The sequence below is a fragment of the Cyprinus carpio genome, chromosome B23, assembly GCF_018340385.1.
Source record: "Cyprinus carpio isolate SPL01 chromosome B23, ASM1834038v1, whole genome shotgun sequence".
Lineage (NCBI taxonomy): Eukaryota > Metazoa > Chordata > Actinopteri > Cypriniformes > Cyprinidae > Cyprinus > Cyprinus carpio.
Genome location: NC_056619.1, coordinates 23836137 through 23855394, shown reverse-complemented (window position 1 = coordinate 23855394; position 19258 = coordinate 23836137). Strand labels below are relative to the sequence as shown.

General features: G+C 34.6%; 1 protein-coding gene across 6 annotated transcripts; it reads left to right on the top strand.

The window, feature by feature from the left end:
• The first annotated feature begins 619 nt into the window (after positions 1–619).
• On the top strand, positions 620–17744 carry LOC109071212 (cytochrome P450 2J4-like). Of its 6 annotated transcripts, XM_042750200.1 has the most exons (12): positions 624–941; positions 1294–1346; positions 4345–4493; positions 8730–8938; positions 9018–9180; positions 9929–10078; positions 10199–10359; positions 11912–12088; positions 12267–12405; positions 12495–12682; positions 12892–13033; positions 17298–17744. In XM_042750200.1, the coding sequence occupies exons 3-12, from the start codon at positions 4481–4483 to the stop codon at positions 17576–17578; spliced, it is 1623 nt and encodes a 540-aa protein (XP_042606134.1). In that variant the 5' UTR covers positions 624–941; positions 1294–1346; positions 4345–4480; the 3' UTR covers positions 17579–17744. The 6 variants fall into 6 exon arrangements, with proteins under 6 accessions (XP_042606132.1, XP_042606134.1, XP_042606133.1 ...); XM_042750198.1 differs by lacking the exon at positions 1294–1346 and having other exon boundaries at positions 620–941; XM_042750199.1 differs by lacking the exons at positions 1294–1346; positions 17298–17744 and adding an exon at positions 13986–14282 and having other exon boundaries at positions 626–941.
• The last annotated feature ends 1514 nt before the right edge of the window (positions 17745–19258 follow it).

Here is a 19258-nt window from a genome sequence, read left to right as displayed (position 1 = left end):
TGAGTTTAAAGCAATAGTTGACCCAAAAATGAAAATTTGCTGAGGGTTTACTAAGCCTCGGGCCATCCAAGATGGGTTTGTTTCTTAATGGAAATAGATTTGAAGAAATGTAGCATTACATCACTTGCTCACCAATGGATCCTCTGCAATGAATGGGTGCCGTCAGAATGAGAGTCCAAACAGCTGATAAAAACATCACAACAATCCACAAGAAATCCACATGACTAAAGTTCACCAATTAACATCTCGCAAAGCAAAAAACTGCATGTTTGTAAGAAACAAATTCATAAGGAAGGCTTTTTAACTTTAAAATATCACTTCTGGCTAAAATACAAGTCCATTATCCATAACTCTTCCTCCAGTAAAAAAGTCCACCCCTTGTGCTCTCACATCAAAATCAGCCAGCATATTTTGTTAAGAACTGTTTTCTCTTGTAAACAGTGCTTGATCTGTGCACATTACTCTCCTGATTCAGACAAGATGACATCTTCACTGGAGAAATTATGGATTTGTTCCTAACACAAGTCATTAATTGATGGACTGGAGTGATTACTTGTGAATTATTGTGATGTTTTTATCAGATGTTTGGACTCTCATTCTGACGGCACCCATTCACTGCAGAGGTCCCATTGGTGAGCAAGTGATGCATTGCTAAATTTCTCCAAATCTTTTTTTATGAACAAACTCCTCAAACTCATTGTTTTCATTAAGCTGCCTATTTCAAATATTGCTTAAATATGTTGACTGCATTTATTTAAGTTTATATAATATTAACCATTTCATTAAATTTGCTTTGGATTCTAAAACCTGACCTTTTCCCTCTTCATTGTGTCTGTGTCCAGTGGCCACATCAGCAGAGATGTTTTGGTCTGTCAACACTCCAGAAAACTCCATGCTGCAGGAGTGTCACATTCTCTGTGACTCTGCACAGACTGAATGAGGTCAGTGAGAGACAGAAGACTTTATCTACATGCAGATGTTATGCTGGTGTTATATGTAATGCTTTAAACACTACAAATATATACAAAGAGAAAACCAGGTCAGATCACTGGAGAGATTTCAGGTTGCATTTCATAATCAAGTCTTGCAGAACAGCTGCATGTATAGAAAGTTTGTACTGCCTTCTACAGGCCACAATATGCAAGTACAACTTTCTCTTTGAAGGTCAAGCATGAAGAGTTCATCTGTTTTCTCATTTTAAAGAATGCATTTTCTGAAATTACATACTGTAGCATTGCATCTGGCTATTTTTTTTTTATTTTTTTTTTTTTTTTTTCATTTTTGTGTTTCTAGGTTTGCCCTTAAACACTCATTGTCTTCAACCAGCTCAGAGGCTAATATAATCTGTGGGTATTTGATCAAAGCTTTGAGTATGATTTCATCTGATGTATTTGACAAGGGTCAAATATATATCTAATATCAGCATACTTGCCCACTTGGTTGATTTTTTATTAACATTTAATAAATCCAGGATAGATAGATAGATAGATAGATAGATAGATTTACCATGCATTTAGAAATAAAATGTATAAAATCAGGCAATTTTAGGGTGAACTGTCCCTATAAGTCGACTAATCAAAAACATCTGTTCAGCTGTTAGCACCACCTAATGGAGAATATCATTACAGAAAACCAAGTCATAATTTTTTGCAGGGCATAATTTTTTTACACACTTTACTTTAAGGGTGTCTTTAAAGCGTGATTTGCTGAGAAAGAAAAAAAAAAAAACTAAACTTGTGAAAATAATTCACTCTTCACACATATTAATCTAAAACTGTCGCCAGTGTCAGTACATTTACTGTAGCCCTCATACCATTTTAAACCAGAAAATGAAAGTATTACCCACTTATTTACTGTCCATGCGCACCATTATTTCATTACACTGAGATTAAAGGAAACACTGGATTCTGAATGAACTTTTTTTTATGCACATTAAACACTCACCAATGTAATTCTTATAGTAATGTGTTAAATGTGTATTAAATTCTTTTAAGGGATCATATCATGCAAAAGCCTTTCTAGAGCCCTCAAAAACAAATGCTGTTATATAATGGAAAAAAGAAGAGAGGCCATATATACGCCATCAAAGCTGGAAGAATACATTCAAGTGCAGCAAATGTAAAAAACAAACAAACAAACAACAACAACAAAAAATTTTGTTCCAATATATAAAAAAGAAACCTTCCAAATTTAGGGTTCAAAAAAAGTTAATTGAAATGAAATAAGATATAAATAATTATCTTAGTTATATATTATACTGGTTCCCAAAGCAATCTTCATTTAGTTTCACTTAATGAACTAAATCAACTAAAACTGAAATAGAAATTAATACAAACTAAAAAGACATATTTAAAAAAAAAAAAAAGAAATCTAATAAAAATGTCAAAAATGCACAACAAAATTACTAAAACTTTAAACTTAAAATGATGAATGCAGAAAATACAAATAACTATAAAATATGTTGGAAAAAAATACATATTGAAAACAAATCTCAGTGATGTTAAAATAATGTACATCTAATCTAATCTAAAATAATGCTACATGGGTTACTTGCATCTGAAATTCAAGTAATTCTGAACATGCTGTTTTTCAGCTTAGTGCAATACATTTTCTGTTCTGTGTGTTACAGCATATTCAATAAGCTCTTTTATTTCAAGCAGGAAAATTCAATTCAATATGACTATTATCTGTCTCCAGAATGTCTGCAGTATTCATTTATGATGTCAAATTGGCCACTATTAACATTTATGGATGCATATAAAATATAATTGTAAAAGAGGCTACAGACATTTTATATCTATTATTTTATTTCTGCTAATATTCATTATAAGTAATGATTTTTTAAATACAGTTTTAGTTATTGATTTTTTTTTTAATTATTTCTTTCTTGCAAAGACTAAAGTCTCAAATCCAAAGAGATATTCTTTATCAAAGTTAAGACTCTGCCACGCCCCCCTGAAACACCTCGTTCTAACACGCCCCCACATCTCTACATCACTGTGTGGGAAGATTTGCGTAATGCTGCCCAAATGATCAAGTAAAGAAAGAAGGCGTGGTTTCAGTAACACAGTCAGTGTTGAAGCAGTCATGTCAGGGAGATGCTGTGTGTATCGAGGCAAAAGCAAAAGCACTATTTTTGGCCTTCCGAAAGTAGATGCATTTAGGAATCTTTAAGATTACTTACAACAGAACAGCAACGCATTTTATGGACGACTGTTTCGTGAACCTAGGAGAGGAGATAACTCATACTGGCTTTGCTACGACAATCTGGAGCTTCTGAGTCAGCTACTGTAAGTATGTTTTGTTATTAGTTTAAGTATTTGCTATTGACTGTTCGAATGCGTTTTGAGCGTTGTGTATGTGTGTGTGTGTGTGTGTGTGTGTGTGAGAGAGAGAGAGAGTGAGAGAAAGACAGGGTCACACAGTGGAGTCAGTTGTCTTAACCGTCCGTGTCTTGTGTACTGCAAACACATATGAGCTTCATCACTGTGTCTGTCACGTGACTCTGTTCTCTTTTCGGGCTTTAACTGATGGTAAAACTAAGGATATTATTAAGCGTCTTTACATTTATTTCGAAAGATGAAGCTCACAATTGTGGAAAGGGGCGTTACATTTCCGACAAGTGCTTGCGGTGTTTGGCCAGTCATAATGCACTGGGTCAGTTGGCCAATCAGAGCAGACTGCACTTGTCAGAAGGAGGAACTTTGTGAGGTGGGGCATAGAGGACCTACAATAATGTACAGTATTTGAAAAATAATGGGTTTTTTGAACATTAAAGCATGTGAACATATTCTGTTACACCAAATACACAAAATAATGATCTTTAAAAAAGCATCATATGACCCCTTTAAAAAATCTTTTAAATGTGTACTTGGCTATTTTTGTACCTGTAAAACCTGATATGTTAAATATTAGAAGAAAAAAAAACAACAACAACATTGTTTTGAAATTGAACTTTTTTTTTCCTTTAATCAATATATATATATATTTTTTTTTTCCTTTAATCAATATATATATATATAAAACAATCAAAAATATTTGTATGTGTGTTTTTGTTAAGTATCATATTTGATACATCAGGCTTTTATAATTCATATAGTGTAATATAATGAGAATATCTCAGCAAATTCTTGATCATGTTGATAATTTAGAGATACTTGAGATAATTTAGGAATTAAATTTTTAGTGAAAAATAAATAAAAATGCAGAATTAAACCTTGAAGCAAAAATGTTTTTTTGTCTCATTCTAGGTACTGAAAGATATAGCAAGTTCTTGAGCTTGTATGTTCTCAGCTCTAATGTCACAGATAATCTCATCTTGACTCTTGATGTGTGTCTTTGTAGATTATCCGGCTATAAGATCAAACCCTTCTCACTTCAGAGAGCTGGATCTGAGCTCCAGTCACCTCACACATCTGCTCAAGCATCCATATACTGTCAGCTAGAGAAGCTCAAGTATGCTGGGCATTTGGAGCCATTCATGCAAATTAAAGGTGTGGTTACATTTACTGTTGCTCAGCAAAATTTCAAAGTAGAAATTCAGTCATTTCAATAGGAATCTGTGCGATTTGGAGTTTTAAGGGGGGAAAAGTAAAAAAAAAAAAAAAAAATCAGACTTGTGAGCTACAAAGTCGCCAAGTCCTTTTTCATTTTTTGTTTCAAGTCTGAAACAAGGCTGACTCTTTCTTTGTAATTTTTATTTTTTATATTTTAATTTTTTATACTTGTTTCTTACAATTTCATGTTTTTATTTTTAGATTTTTACTTTTCTTATTTGAATTTTATGTTTAACAATTTTTAGTTTTCAAAATTGCAAGTTTATATCTAAAAATTCAGACTTTTCTTTTAGATGCTGTTTATTCCTGTAATTAGTTTATATTAAGATTTTTTTTCTAGTACTGAGTTTATCCCATGTCCTCAAAAATTCTGACTTTTTTTCTAAAAACTGCAAATTTCTACCAGAACTGAGTTTATCCCAAAATTAGTTTTTCCTCAAAACTGCAAGTTTGTCTCAAAATTCAGACTTTTTTGCTCAAAATGTGAAAGTTCAGATATTTCTTCACAGAACATTCTGAATTCTGAGAAGTTCGCATTCTCAGATTCGCGAGGAAAAAAGTTGCAATTACATTTTTATTTTTTTATTCCATGGCGGAAACAAGCTTGACTATTTTTTCTTGCAATTGCAAGTTTATATCTCACAATTCAGACTTTTCTTAGAATTGCGTGTTAACGTATTGCATTTTCTGAGCTTATATCTTGCAATTCTAAGAAGTGAGAGAAGAAAGTTAGAATTGAAAGATATAAAATAAAAAATAAGAAGTCCCATACTACTGACAATATACTTTTTTGTGCATGCAATATGTTGCTGAAATTTCACTAATGTAACTGTATCTTAAGACGTAATTCAATGTTTTTTATTAGGCGGCAGCTCATTTGAGCATCATGGGAAAATCAAACCCCATGCTTTCATCTAAACCACTGGGTCTTTATCAGGTACACATTTTTAATATTAGGTTTTTTCAGTGGAAAAAACTTGAATTCTTCATGATCTGGATTCAGTAAGGTGCTAGAAACTTCCCCAGAGATTCTGCTGCGTCATGACATGATAACATCGTGCAGATGCTGCAGTCGGCTGCGCCTTCATGCCACAAATCTGGCATTCCACCTCAAACCAAAGGTGCTCTTTTAGACTGAGATCTTATGACTGTGGAAGACATTGCAATACAATAAACTCATTGTGGAAGCAGTCCGAGATGACGTATCCTTTCAGACACGGTGCTTAACCATCAGAACATGGCTATAGTCTGTGACCATAAAGCACTGCTGGGGAGTTTACAAAATACGCAATTGGTGTTTAAGGGCCTAATGTGTGGAGAAAATTATCCCACACATTACACTGTGCCATAATGTTTAACCTGCTATATCTCAGTCAAGATTCATCAGATCAGGTGATGTTTTTCTACACTATTCAAAAGTTTGGCGTCAGTATTTATTTATTTATTTATTTATTAAAATAAATTATCTTTTATTCAGCAATGATGCATTAAATTGTTCAAAAGTGATAGTAAAGACATATAACATTACAAAAGATTTATCTCCATGTTATATAACAACACGGATAACGCTGAGTGAGTGAAATGTAGTGAATTGTGTTGCATTTTAATGCCATTTAATGTCATTTTTAAGGAAATGATTGTACTTGACTGTTTTATTGAAACAATTAAACTTAAATCAGGTGACATACAGTACATTTAAGGTAGATTACAGCCGTTTACCCTTTTTTCTGTTCCCTGAGAACCATGCAAAATCACGGACTAATTTATCAAAAACAAGCAGAACGAATTTGTGTGTAAATCATTTGTACAAACAAACTTGCATAACTTGTCTCACTGTATGAAGCAATTTACGTAAGAACTGTTTTATGAACCATTTACACCGACATTTGTTCTGCTCTTGCTATCAATAAGACCCGCTGCAAAAAAGGTTTGGCAATGTCATGCTAAAATGGAGTACGTCAAACCAACTGAACATTTGTTGAGCCTGTTGATTTTGCTGTTTTAGTAGAACATTTGATTCATGGCGAGGGAAATCTGATATTTTATTAGCTCTGTTTAACAAAGAATGATAGAAGAGACCTGAAGCAACACATTATGACCATCACATAGATTCTACCTGATTTCACCCAAAAAAATCTATAATTTGTTTATACTCTGGTCAAAAGTTTGAAATAATTAAGATTATTATTTTTTTTTTTAAGGTAGTGTCTTATAGCCTACTCAGTGAGGCTGCATTTATTTGATCAAAAACACAGTAATATTATGAGATATCATTACAATAATAATAAAAAAAAACTGTTTAACATATTTTAAAATGTAATTTATTCCTGTGATGTAAAGCTGAATTTTCAGCATCATACTCCAATCTTCAGTGTCACATGATGCTTCAGAAATTATATTAATATGCTGCACATTTTAGCCCCCCCCCCCCCCCCCCCCCACTTAGTCCCTGAATGGCCTCTGAGTTTCTCAAACCAAAACCTTTCCAGTCTCACCATTGTGGTCAGTAATGCACTAAATGCACCATTTTCCGCACGTCATAAGTCACGGAGTTCGGCTTTGCTGGTGAAACGAAATTCTTCCACAGTCCATAAATGGAGCAACAGCCAAGAGAAACACACTGACCTCGTTCTCATTCACAATATCTTCAGCCAGCAGCCACTGCTGAGAACACCAAAGGTGAGATTTTGAGTCTTCCTTTTGTCTGTAGTCTGACTATAGTCATGCAGGCACATGTGTAGCAGAATTTCTTCTATTTTAGGCTACTAATTTATTTCCAGACTTTATGAGATGTGTTTGTCAAATAATGGAGTACTCTAATATATATGATGATACTAAAAACGGAAAATGTTTGTAAAGGAAAATATAGTCTCTTTATTAGAAAATGGTTCAGTCCAGGTCAAGGTTGAATGTCCTAAACCTTTGTACTCTGTGCTGTCTCTCGGATGGAAGAGGTATGTTTTCCAAGTTAGAGTTCAAAGAACTTAGCACTCAATACACACATTTGCTATCTTACACTCAATGCATACATTGTATATCAATTAAGGCAAAAAGATATGGAAGATAACAAAGTAGATCAGAGCCCACACAGTTGCACAGTGTTCGAAACTATAACTGCACACTTGTTAGCAGCTCAACTATTCAGACGGGTCTTTGTTTTGTTTTGGAGATATGTATTTATTAAAGTGATAAATATGCATAATGACAATAGGCTGCTTATTTGTGGTCTATAAACCATCTGATGCTGACACTCCAGCGATCTATGGTTACACGAACATGACCAATTCTTCATTCTAATCTAATTGGCAGCTATTGAAAATTCTTTCCTTAATTGCTTTATGGTAGCATTATCTTAAAATACTGTTGATATGCTGATTTTGTAATTATGGATATCAAGTTTTGTGGTCTATTTATGATATGATCAGATGCTGGGGGCCCCACCAGGCGACAATCGACCTTTGTGCGCCCTATTTCCCTGATGGACGCTAGAAGCTCGAGCATGAACACATAATGCACATGTTATATAACATATATAATATTATATAATATCTGTCTTTCGAAGGTGGTGGGTTTAACGCAACATCACCTCGGGTGTCATAGATCACGTTTACAATAAAACCGTATCAAGTACCGAAGCGAATTGGAAGCAAAGTGAATTGTGTTGTTTTGAGGAGCTTCTGTATTAATCTAACTAGTTATCAGACATTGCAGACCGTCTACAGTAGGCTGCGTATGTAGTAAATGGTTGTGTTTCTTCAGGTTTACTGAATAAATTTGGAAACAAACTGGTCTGAACACTGGGTAAGTAATACAACCTTGTTCCTGATATTTTTGCATGTCCTTTTCAGCATATTGTGAAGCATAAAACAATACTGAACCTTTGTGTTATTTGAAATAGTAAAAATATTTCACAATATTACTGCTTTTGCTGTATTTTGGATCAAATAAATGCAGGTTTTGGTAAGCAGAAGAGAATTCATTAAAAAAACATGAAAACATCTTGCTGTCTTAAAACTTTTGACTGGTAGTGTGTCAACTTGAAGTTCAGCTTATGTATAACACACTTTAAAAAGTATCTAATGCAGTGACATTCAGACGTGTGAGGTCACATAGAGATGAGTAATTTCTAAAATATGTATATAAGTATTCTTCCTGTGTGTAACCTGCCTCTAGTATCAGTAAGCATGGCGTCAGTGCTGTCACAGCTGATGGGTCAGTGGATGGATGTTCAGGGTCTCCTGATATTTCTGTGTGTGCTGTTGCTGGTGAAACACCTGCGAGATGTTCTTACAAACAACATGCCGCCAGGACCCTTCCCTCTGCCTTTGGTTGGAAACGTACTGAATATAGGCTTTAGTGATCCAATGGAGGTTTTTCCGAAGGTAAGTTTTCAGTTGGATGAAGAGCAGTAATGACATGGCTACTACAGTTGTGTACATTACAATATAACATGTTGATCAGATTGCTGAGAGGTATGGAGATGTGAGCACACTGTATCTGGGAAACAAACCTTGCATACTGCTTACTGGATACGAGAGTTTCAAAGAGGCGTTTGTGGAGCAGGCGGACATCTTCACAGACCGGCCGTACTTCCCTGTGAATGACAGGATCTGTAAAGGACAAGGTAGAGGAACACAGTACATACACCAAACACATCACTATGAATAACACCATACACTTTCAAATGTTCAGAAATATGACTGTTGATAACGTTGTTAAATCTGATATCAACCATAAATGATGCAGCAATATTATTAGTAATATTAGTATAATTCTGCTTTCATTCGACGATAATATGGATTCACAACATTTCAGATACAGCTAATTTGTTTATAGTTGCTCGTTCAATAAAATCGCTTGGATTTAAGTTATGAAAAGCTCCAGTGATGGTGGTAAAATTTCCTTCAGCAATGGCTACAATAGCAAGCTTTGTAGTTAAAGATATGTAGAACTGTTCATGACATACATTGTGTTAATCGTTACAGTAATTCTGATGTAACGAGAAATTGAATTTTCCTCTCTTGAAATAAAGAAGTTCATTCATTCAGTACTATGAAAACATACTGTAGATTTCACAATTCAAAAGTTCCATATATTGAAATTATGTGCTGTACAATGCTCTACTTTCATCAAACTGGTGTTCATCAACACGTCTGACCACATTTACATGCCAACATTTTGTGACATAAATTTGTAATTGTGATGGTGTAGGAAAGTTTATCAGACACTGTACTTTTCTTGGCACAGATTGATTTGTCATTGTCAGAGTGTAACACAGCTTTGCAAAGATATGCAAATATCACACCCAACAGCAATGATTATGTATTTAGCTCTTTTTTTTTTTTTCTTTTTTTTTACCCTTTTGTATGTAGGTCTGATCTTCTCCAGTGGACACATGTGGCGTCATCAAAGGCGTTTTGCTCTGGCAACGCTGAAGTATTTTGGTGTGGGCAAGAAAACTCTAGAAAACTCCATCCTGCAGGAGTGTCTCATTGTTTGTAGTGCTTTGCAAACCAAGCAAGGTCAGTGAGCACCATTCCTGTGTAAAAATAAAACATCTCCGAGTACATACTGCACTCTACAGGCAATGATTTGAAAATAGTTTTCAGCCGTAACCATTCTTTCTCTCCTTGCTTTCCAAGGTTTGCCATTCAACCCTCATCACCTCTTGAGCTGCGCAGTGGGCAACATAATATGCAGCCTGGTTTTTGGCTACAAGTTTGAGTATGACGACCATCATTTTCATGAGCTGCTGCAGTATTCAGATGAAACCTTTAAGCTACCTATCAATGTCTGGGGCCGGGTATGAGACCAAATTTATTATATTGGACCCTTTTTACAGAATGTGATAATAATGCATTCCCACAGTCATTAAAGGCATAGTTCACCCAGAAATGAAAATTCTGACATTTAGTCACTCTCAAGTTGTTCCAAACCTGTAATAGTTTCTTTCTTCTCTTCAACATAAAAGATATTTTGAAGAATGTGGGTAACCTCCATGCGGGTGACTTTTTTCCCATACTATGGAAGTCAATGGTGGCCAACAATTGTTTGGTTACCCACATTCTTCAAAAAATTATCTCTGTTTAACAAAAGAAATACATTTATTTATATTTATTTAAACTAATATATTTAAAACGCTACACTTTTCATACCTCGGCATACATTAACTAAAAAAAGAAAAATTAATGGTGCTGTGTAAGAGTTTATAATACAACGGCTAAAGGAGCAACTGCAAATTTGACATCTGTCTCATTTCTGACCAACATAATCAATTTCTTGATATATTTCCCCCTTTTGGTTAAAGGGGTCATATGATGCGATTTCAAGTTTTCCTTTCTCTTTGAAGTGTTACAAGCTGTTCGTGCATAGATAAGATCCTTAAAGTTGCAAAGACTAAAGTCTCAAACCCAAAGAGATATTTTTTATAAAACCATGCCCTCCTAAAACGCCTCATGCAGACATGGTTTTATGTTTACGTGGCGTGATATGCAATGCAACGTGTGAAAAGACAGTAAAAGTCATTATAATCAGTAATTATGTCCCCACTGGATGCAACAAATGCCTTGTTTGTAATGGGTTTTATTGGTTTTGTGTCGTCGTGCCGGGACACGGCATCACAGTGTTAAAGGGGCGTAAGATTTCCGTCACACGCTTGAGGTATTCGGCCAATCACAATGCACTGGATAGCTGGCCAATCAGCATACACCTTGCTTTTCAGATAGATGAGCTTTGTAAAAATCGACGAGTTTCAGAAAGGCGGGGCATAGAGGAGAAACAATAAAATACAATATGTGGAAAATAATGTTTTTTGAACCTTAAACTGCATAAACACATTGCATTACACCAAATAATGTTCTTTTTAGCAATGTCATATGACCCCTTTAAGACATAGAAACATTATTGTGAATGTTTTCTTTTGCCGTTTAGAAACTGGGAATGGAAAAATTTGTTTTCCATTCACCAATATATAAATTTAACCCACAATGATGATATCCACTTTTGAGATCTCTGGCAATGTGATGTGTTCATAAAAATAAAGGCATGCTGTAGTTGCAAAATGTCTTAACTGTAATTTACAAAGGCATCTCTTGCTTTAAAGTCAAAAGGAATCTGTTTTGCAAAACATTTGGATCTTACAAAGACAAATGCTTGTTCTTTGGAAAAACATGCACAAATACATGCCAAATAAGACTAGGAACATCCATTTAAAAAAGGAATTATGATCGATTTTGATTTTATATTGACTATTGACTTTTAACTTTTAACTCATGCATTAAGTTTTTGTTCAAATATATAATTTCCTGCAAAGATTGATAACCTTCTAAAGTCCAAATATGTTTGTCCCTCAACAGTTGTATAACACGTTTCCCGCTCTGATGTCCCTGCTGCCAGGAAAGCACCAGACTGCATTTGCCAACCTTTCCAAGCTTAAGCTCTTTTTTAAGGAGGAAATCAGGAAGCACAAAGAGGACCGAAACCCATCTAGTCCTAGAGACTACATTGACTGTTATCTCGAGGAAATTGAGAAGGTAACTGATTTTAGCAGATGCTTGCATAATGACAACGCAATCATTTTAAGGCTTTTCTTGGGTTTTTCTGCACATTTGCTAGCTAATAATTCAAGCATTTCAAATGAAACACACTATGTGATTAACCCTTTTTTTGTCCATGGTTGTATGCCCTTCCTCATTTTTCCATTGTTTTCAGTGTAAGGACAATGAGGCGGAATTCACTGAGGAAAACCTCATACACTGTGTGTTGGATCTCTTTGGAGCAGGAACCGAAAGCACTGCAAAATCACTCAGCTGGGCTTTACTCTACATGGCCAAGTTTCCAGAAGTGCAAGGTGGGCCGCTCCACTCTTATTACTTGTCTACTTGTTAGGCAGATGTGTATATGCATGTCCACCTACTTGTGCACATTCACGTTCCGTAGAGAAAGTCCATTCTGAGATTGATCAGGTGATTGGACAGACACGTCAGCCCTTGATGGAAGACCGGGCACATCTGCCATACACCTACGCAGTGATGCATGAGATTCTGAGGTTCGCAAATGTTCTTGCCTTCATTCCACCGAGAGTTGCCAGCAAAGACACCACAGTAGCAGGATGTCTCATACCAAAGGTAAGTCATAACTTATTGTTTGTAGAATAGAATCCAGGTCATATTTCAACCAGAAATCAAAAGTAAAGGTTTTAGAACCATAGTGTATATCTCAATGATTATTCATATTAGATACAGCATTAGATTCAAGGATTATGGAAGAGTGGCGAGAGCATTCTTTCAGTTTTGTTTAATGTTCAAATTCTTATACAGTCTATGGTTTATCACAGGGTGTGATGGTGCTGCCAATGCTGAAGCCAATTCTGGAGGACAAGAATGAATATCACAATCCATATGAGTTCAATCCTGCTCACTTTCTGGATGAAGATGGCAAATTTCTGAAGAAAGAAAATTTCATTCCCTTTTCAATAGGTAGGTCACGAGGAGGAACATGCACTATATAAACTAGAACTAAAATAAATATATACATGCACGCATACACTACTGTTCAAAAGTTTGAGGTCAGTACATTTTTTTGTTTCTGAAAGAGGTCTCTTATGCTCACAAAGGCTGCATTTATTTGATCAAAAACACAGTAAAAAGAGTAATATTGTGAAATATTATTACAGTTTCAAATAAAGCAATAAGCCCCAAGAAGCCGTGGTGTACAGTGGATTTATAACAGCTAAAGGGCGACACAAAGCAGAGTGCCTAAAACCCCCTTAGCTGTTATAAATTCACTGTAAACCACAGCTTCACAAGGCTTATTGCTTTTATATAACTGTTATTCCATATACGTAGTAAGGTTTCACAGAATAAAACAGAGCACATAAAGTGTGATATAAATAAAAACATTATTCTTTTACAAAAAAATATGTATTTTCTGAGAAAGTGTTGTGGTTGCAAAGAAGTGGTTGGTTGACAAGAAACAGAAGTTAGAAAGGTGTATGTTTGTAGTGTAATTTACAACAGCTTCGAATGCGGCTCAACCAATCAGAATCAAGGATCACAACTATCAGTTTTATAATAAATTGTTTTTATTCCTGTGATGTAAAGCTGAATTTTCAGCATCATTAATCCAGTCTTCAGTGTCACATGATCCTTCAGAAATCATTCTAATATGCTGATGTGCTGTTTTTTTGGCTGTAAAGTTCAAAAGAACAGCATTCATTAGAAATATAAAGCTTTTGTAAGATTATAAATATCTTTACTGTAACTTATGGCCAATTTCATGCATTCCTGCTGAATTAAACTATTAATTTCTTTCAAAAATATCTTACTGATCCCTAAACTTTTGAATAGTACTATACATTAACTAATATAAAAAAAAAAAAAAAATCCCTATAAAAAAAAAAAAAAAACTGATCCAGAGCCTGATTTCTAGGTAAGAGGATGTGTCCAGGTGAGCAGCTCGCTCGTATGGAGCTCTTCCTCTTCTTTATCTCTCTGATGCAGCATTTTACCTTCCTGCCACCTGAGGGAGAAACACTGAGTCTCAAAAGGACAGTTGCCATCGCTTCTGCTCCTGAACCCTTCCACATCTGTGCTGTACCTCGATAGTGCCACATGACTGCAACATAAAATAAAAGAATACGCTCACTGAAGCTCACTGTGAGGCACAAATAAGCATTTGTTTTTATCTATAACATAAAACACCCATGTTTGAACATATATCCTACATAATTTACATGACTGCAACATAAAATATAATTTCTTTGCATATTTGAAATTAATTTTAGGGTGCAAAGCATCTTTCTGAATTGATAGGCATATCCAAAAGTAGCTATATATTCTGTGAACTTATAACATAAATCACATATTTAAATAAATAAATCACATGTTGAAAAAAACTTGCCTCTTTTAGACTTACACTCTATTCATTTACTAACTGCTTATTTTCTTTTTTAAAAAAACAAAAACCTAATACTAGCTTCTCTGTTCTTTTTGTATTCTATCTATGTGTTTTCATTTTATTTATTATACAATAAAATAAATAAATAAAAAAAAGCCCTCTACTAGCTTGCTCTGTCCAAACCGACTCATTCAAATTCTTACACAGCTGCAATTGTTTCACATCTGCTGCACTCTGCAGTTGTCTCAGGTAATAAAATAACTGTCACTTAAATCAGTATTTTATGTTTGTGTATTTATTTGATTATCATCCTCGTCCCGCTTATTACAAGGCTACTTATCGCAGAATAAACTCCACCAGAGTAATACAAGAGCCTGTTTGGAGTTATTTATGGGGTTATTTTGCGAGGTTGGTTGATGATTCCTTTTTATCTCCTTATTTATAAATAATTTTAAGCAGCACACTGATCGTTTTACATTTAGTTTGACTAAATATAATGCATCAGTAAAACTTAAACGTAATGTGCACCCGTCCACAGCTCAGAGATGAAGAATTTAATTTTTCATGAGAGGGCAGGTTTAGTGTTTAGAATGAGTCTCACTTCTTTAAACTTACTGTAAATACAGCAGTGCAGTGTTTAGTGTTATATAAGATTGTTTAACTGTATTTAGCATTAGATTTCACAGCCTATAGCGTTACATAAGTGTAAATGTGAGTCATTTTAGTGATAATGGGAAAGGAGGTTTAACCAGAAGTAATAATTAACCTAATTTGTCATCTAGGAGAATTAATCAGATTATAGCATGATATAAATCAGATGTCATCACTCAGTAGTTTTTATAAAACCTCTTTATGGCACAAACAAAATCAAGATGCAGTATTGCAGAAAAGCAGCAGCTCTGTGAAATAAAGATAAAAATAGACTGCTTGATGTCTGTGTGTGGAAAAGTGTGACTATGTGGATGTGTGTGTGAATTGTGTGGGTCCAGCATAACAGAATGAGTATAAACAATGGTGTAGAAACAATTTTCTCTCAGGAATTGCGAGGACATTTCACAAATAAACAGCATGTAATATATTGAGTTACATATAGTAATCTTTGTAATAATACAAGATATAGAATGTGGTATTTTTGAGTGGAAAGACTAATATGCGGAAGTAATTCCAACTTTCTATCTCACAATTTTGAGAAAAAAACTCAGAATTCAGAGATATAAACACAGAATTGCAAGACATAAACAAAAAGAATTCTGACTTTTTCCCTCCAAAGTGTTACTTTACATCTTGCAAATATGACTCTTTCTCATTTAGATCTTTAGAAGAGTAATTATGACTTTTTATCTATAAATTCTGACTTTTTTCCCTCACAATTAAAAGTTTATATCTCAATTCAGACGTTTCTACCATGGAAGCCCTTTTTTGCTTAAGGAATAAGACAATTTTAAAAGGCGGTTGTGACTTTTTTCTTGCAATTCTGAGTTTATATCTCACAATTCAGACATTTTTCAAGGAATAGATGCAGTGTCAGATTGACTGAGGTGATGCCAGAATTGATTTTTTTTTTTTTTTTTTAGTGTTATTTTAAGGCGGTTGTGCATTTTTTCTTGCAATTCTGAGTTCTTTCTATTCATTTTATCCCACTTTTTTTTTGTATTCTTTCTATTAAAATTTTATCCCACTTTTTTTTTACTTTAATACTGGTCCCCAAAATGATCTTGATTTCATGTTGTATTTTTGTTTATATTTTAAGTTGCTATTTTAGGAACTGCAGGCTTGAGTCAGTAAAGACTGATTAGCTGAGACCTCATATACAGTTCAGTTCAATAATAATAATAATAATATTATTATATTACAGCAATTACATTATTATGTTCTGCATCTGTGGCTGTTAGATGATGCTAAAAAATGTACAATTATGTAATATATTTATTTCCATTTATTCTAATTAAAATATTTATTCTTAAATGTTTCTTTTATTATTAATATATAATAATATTATTATTATGATTTTGGTTTAGATGTAGGGTTTGGTTTATTTATATTCCTAATTTATTATATATATATATATATATATATATATATATATATATATATATATACATATATATATATATAAAACAATAAAAGATGACTATAAATTACAAAAGCTTAGAAATTCATTCATTTTTAAATATTTTTATTTTTAGCATTGTGTTCTACTGTCATTACTTCTCATTAAACTTCCCTCCCCGTAAATTACTTAATTGACTCAATTTATGTAACAATGTAAAGATTGCTCTGATGCTGTATTTAATTTATGTAAGTGATATTAATCCTGAACATTAAACTGTCCCTCTCATGAGAAGGGAAATTCTTCACACTCTTGAGCTCTGAGCTGTGGACGGGGTGGAGATGAAGATGTGAATATGTCACATATACCGAGCTGCTGAGGAGAGAAACATCAGAGCAAGAGAAAATTAAAGTTCCATGCTGCATGCCGGTTTGCGGCAGCCCTTGCCACTCTGTCCCATCATACTACGATTATGCTTGTAAGAACAACTGCAAGAAAGTGGCATGCTACATTAAACCTTGCTCTGAATCCTACAGCTACATCCCATCAGGCTGTGATTATGGATGTAAAGATTACTGCAAGAAAGTGCCCTGTCCCGCCATACTGTGATTGTGGTTGTAAGAATGACTGCAAAAAAGTGGCATGCTGCGTGCCAGTTTGTTGCAATCCTGTCCCATCATACTGTGATGGTTGTAAGGACAACTGCAAGAAAGTGGCATGAACAACCCTTGCAGTAACCCCTGCAACGATACCACCATGCTTTGATTATGATTGCAAGCCTGTTCTCTTTAAAGTTATTAAAGATGACTGTAAGGACGTGCCACCATGTGGAAGCAAGGTGATTGGCCACTTTCCGGTTGTCAAACAGGATTCAGGAGATTCAGAAGAGGTGTTCTGTAAACCAGTAAGTGAGTGCAGCACTCTGATGTCATGCCATGATCAAGACATCAAGAATGTTAGCAGTGTTTGCAAAGGCAGGCAGTCATGTGGAAACAAGATGATCGTGTGCTTTCCTGCTCTCAAACTGGATTCAGAAGGGCCTTGCTGCAAGCCAGTTCATGCCCTTGCAATTTAAAGCATGCTGTGATTACTGTATATTGTGATGACTGCTGTTCTTAGATTACAGAAGTTATAGATCAAGCAGGAAGTTATGTCTGTTTATTTACTGTAACAGCTTAAACTACAAAGGAACTACAAATGGTAATACAAACAACTTTCATCAATAAACATATTCAGAAAATAATGTTACAATGAAAACGAATTATTTTTGCAGTAAGAAAGGTAAACAAAGCTGACACAGTTACAGATGTTCTGACACTCTGAATAATACTACACATCAATGACCCTTCTAGTTTATAGGCTACAGTCATGAAAAACCTATCTATCTATCTATCTGCACACACACACACACACACACACACACACACATACAGCTCTGGGGAAAAAAATAAGAGACTTTTTCTTAATCATTCTTCAATCACACACCTCATTCTGCTAAATGCAATACTAATTAGGACCAGCTGGCAAAACAATGGTAGTAGTACCTCAAAAGTAATTGGAATCAAATAATAACTATTGACCATACCAACAGATTTTAAAAGAAGTGAGGAAAAGAAGGGTTCAGTTTTGGCTTTACTGGCAGAGCGGTACAGTGTGCGTCAGGTTGCTTCCATCCTTAAAATGTCAAATACAGCCGTTCATAAGAGCGAGGTCTACCACTGACCCGGGCTGACTGCCAACTCATTCGGATGTCACTCAAAAAGTGACCTATAAAAAGAATGGTAAACAGCAGCTGGGGTGAGTAGCACAGTAAGGATGGTTCGAAAGAGGCTCCTATAGGGGCAGGACTGAAGTCGTGGAAAGGTAGAAAAAAGCCCTTTATAAATGAGAAGCAAAGAAGATCCAGGCTGAGGTTTGCAAAAGACCATAAAGATTGGACCTTCTCTGATGAGTTGAATTTTCAACTGTGGAAAGTAGGGCTGTGCAAAAAATCGAATACGATTTTTATGCGCATCTCTTCAGTAAAGACGCTCCTGTAATTAGTAGTACATCTCCAGCACGTGCGTTCAGATCAGGGTTGCCAGGTTTTCACAACAAATCCTGCCCAGTTGCTTCTCAAAACTAGTCCAAAACTAGCCCAATCGCGTTTCCAGGAGGTTCCCCGATAAAAATTGCATCACGGGGTTAAAATATACGTTTTTGGCAGGGTTGCCCTGGTAATATTCACATTTTAGGGGCTAAATATCACGTTATTGGTATTGGGGTCGCTTCAACCCGCGGACATGAAAAACAACCGCAGACTTGGCAACACTGGTTCAGGTGGAGCGGCAGTTACTACACAGAGCCGTAGTCCACCGACAAGCTACACAAAATCGCTTTCAAAATCGACAAAGAATCGCCTGCGATTTTAAAATCGATTTTGTGGAGATTGTCAGTGAATTACGGCTCTGTGTAGTAAATGCCAACCAGTGTTGCCAAGTCTGCCAGGTCTGAAAATTTAAATTTGATTTGAATTTATTCATTTATAATATATATACATATATATATATATATATATATATATACATATATATACATATATATATATATATATATATATATATATATATATATACATATATATATATATACATATATATACATATATATATATATATATATATACATATATATATATATATATATATATATATATATATATATATATATATATATATATATATATAGTAGCCTAAATTAAATGAATAAAAATATT

Excerpts from the sequence above, each read along its gene's own strand:
- LOC109071212 (XM_042750198.1), top strand. Across the intron at positions 4,494-8,729 it reads GCCATTCATGCAAATTAAAG|TATCAGTAAGCATGGCGTCA; the intron begins GTGTGGTTACAT and ends ACCTGCCTCTAG. Across the intron at positions 10,360-11,911 it reads CTATCAATGTCTGGGGCCGG|TTGTATAACACGTTTCCCGC; the intron begins GTATGAGACCAA and ends GTCCCTCAACAG.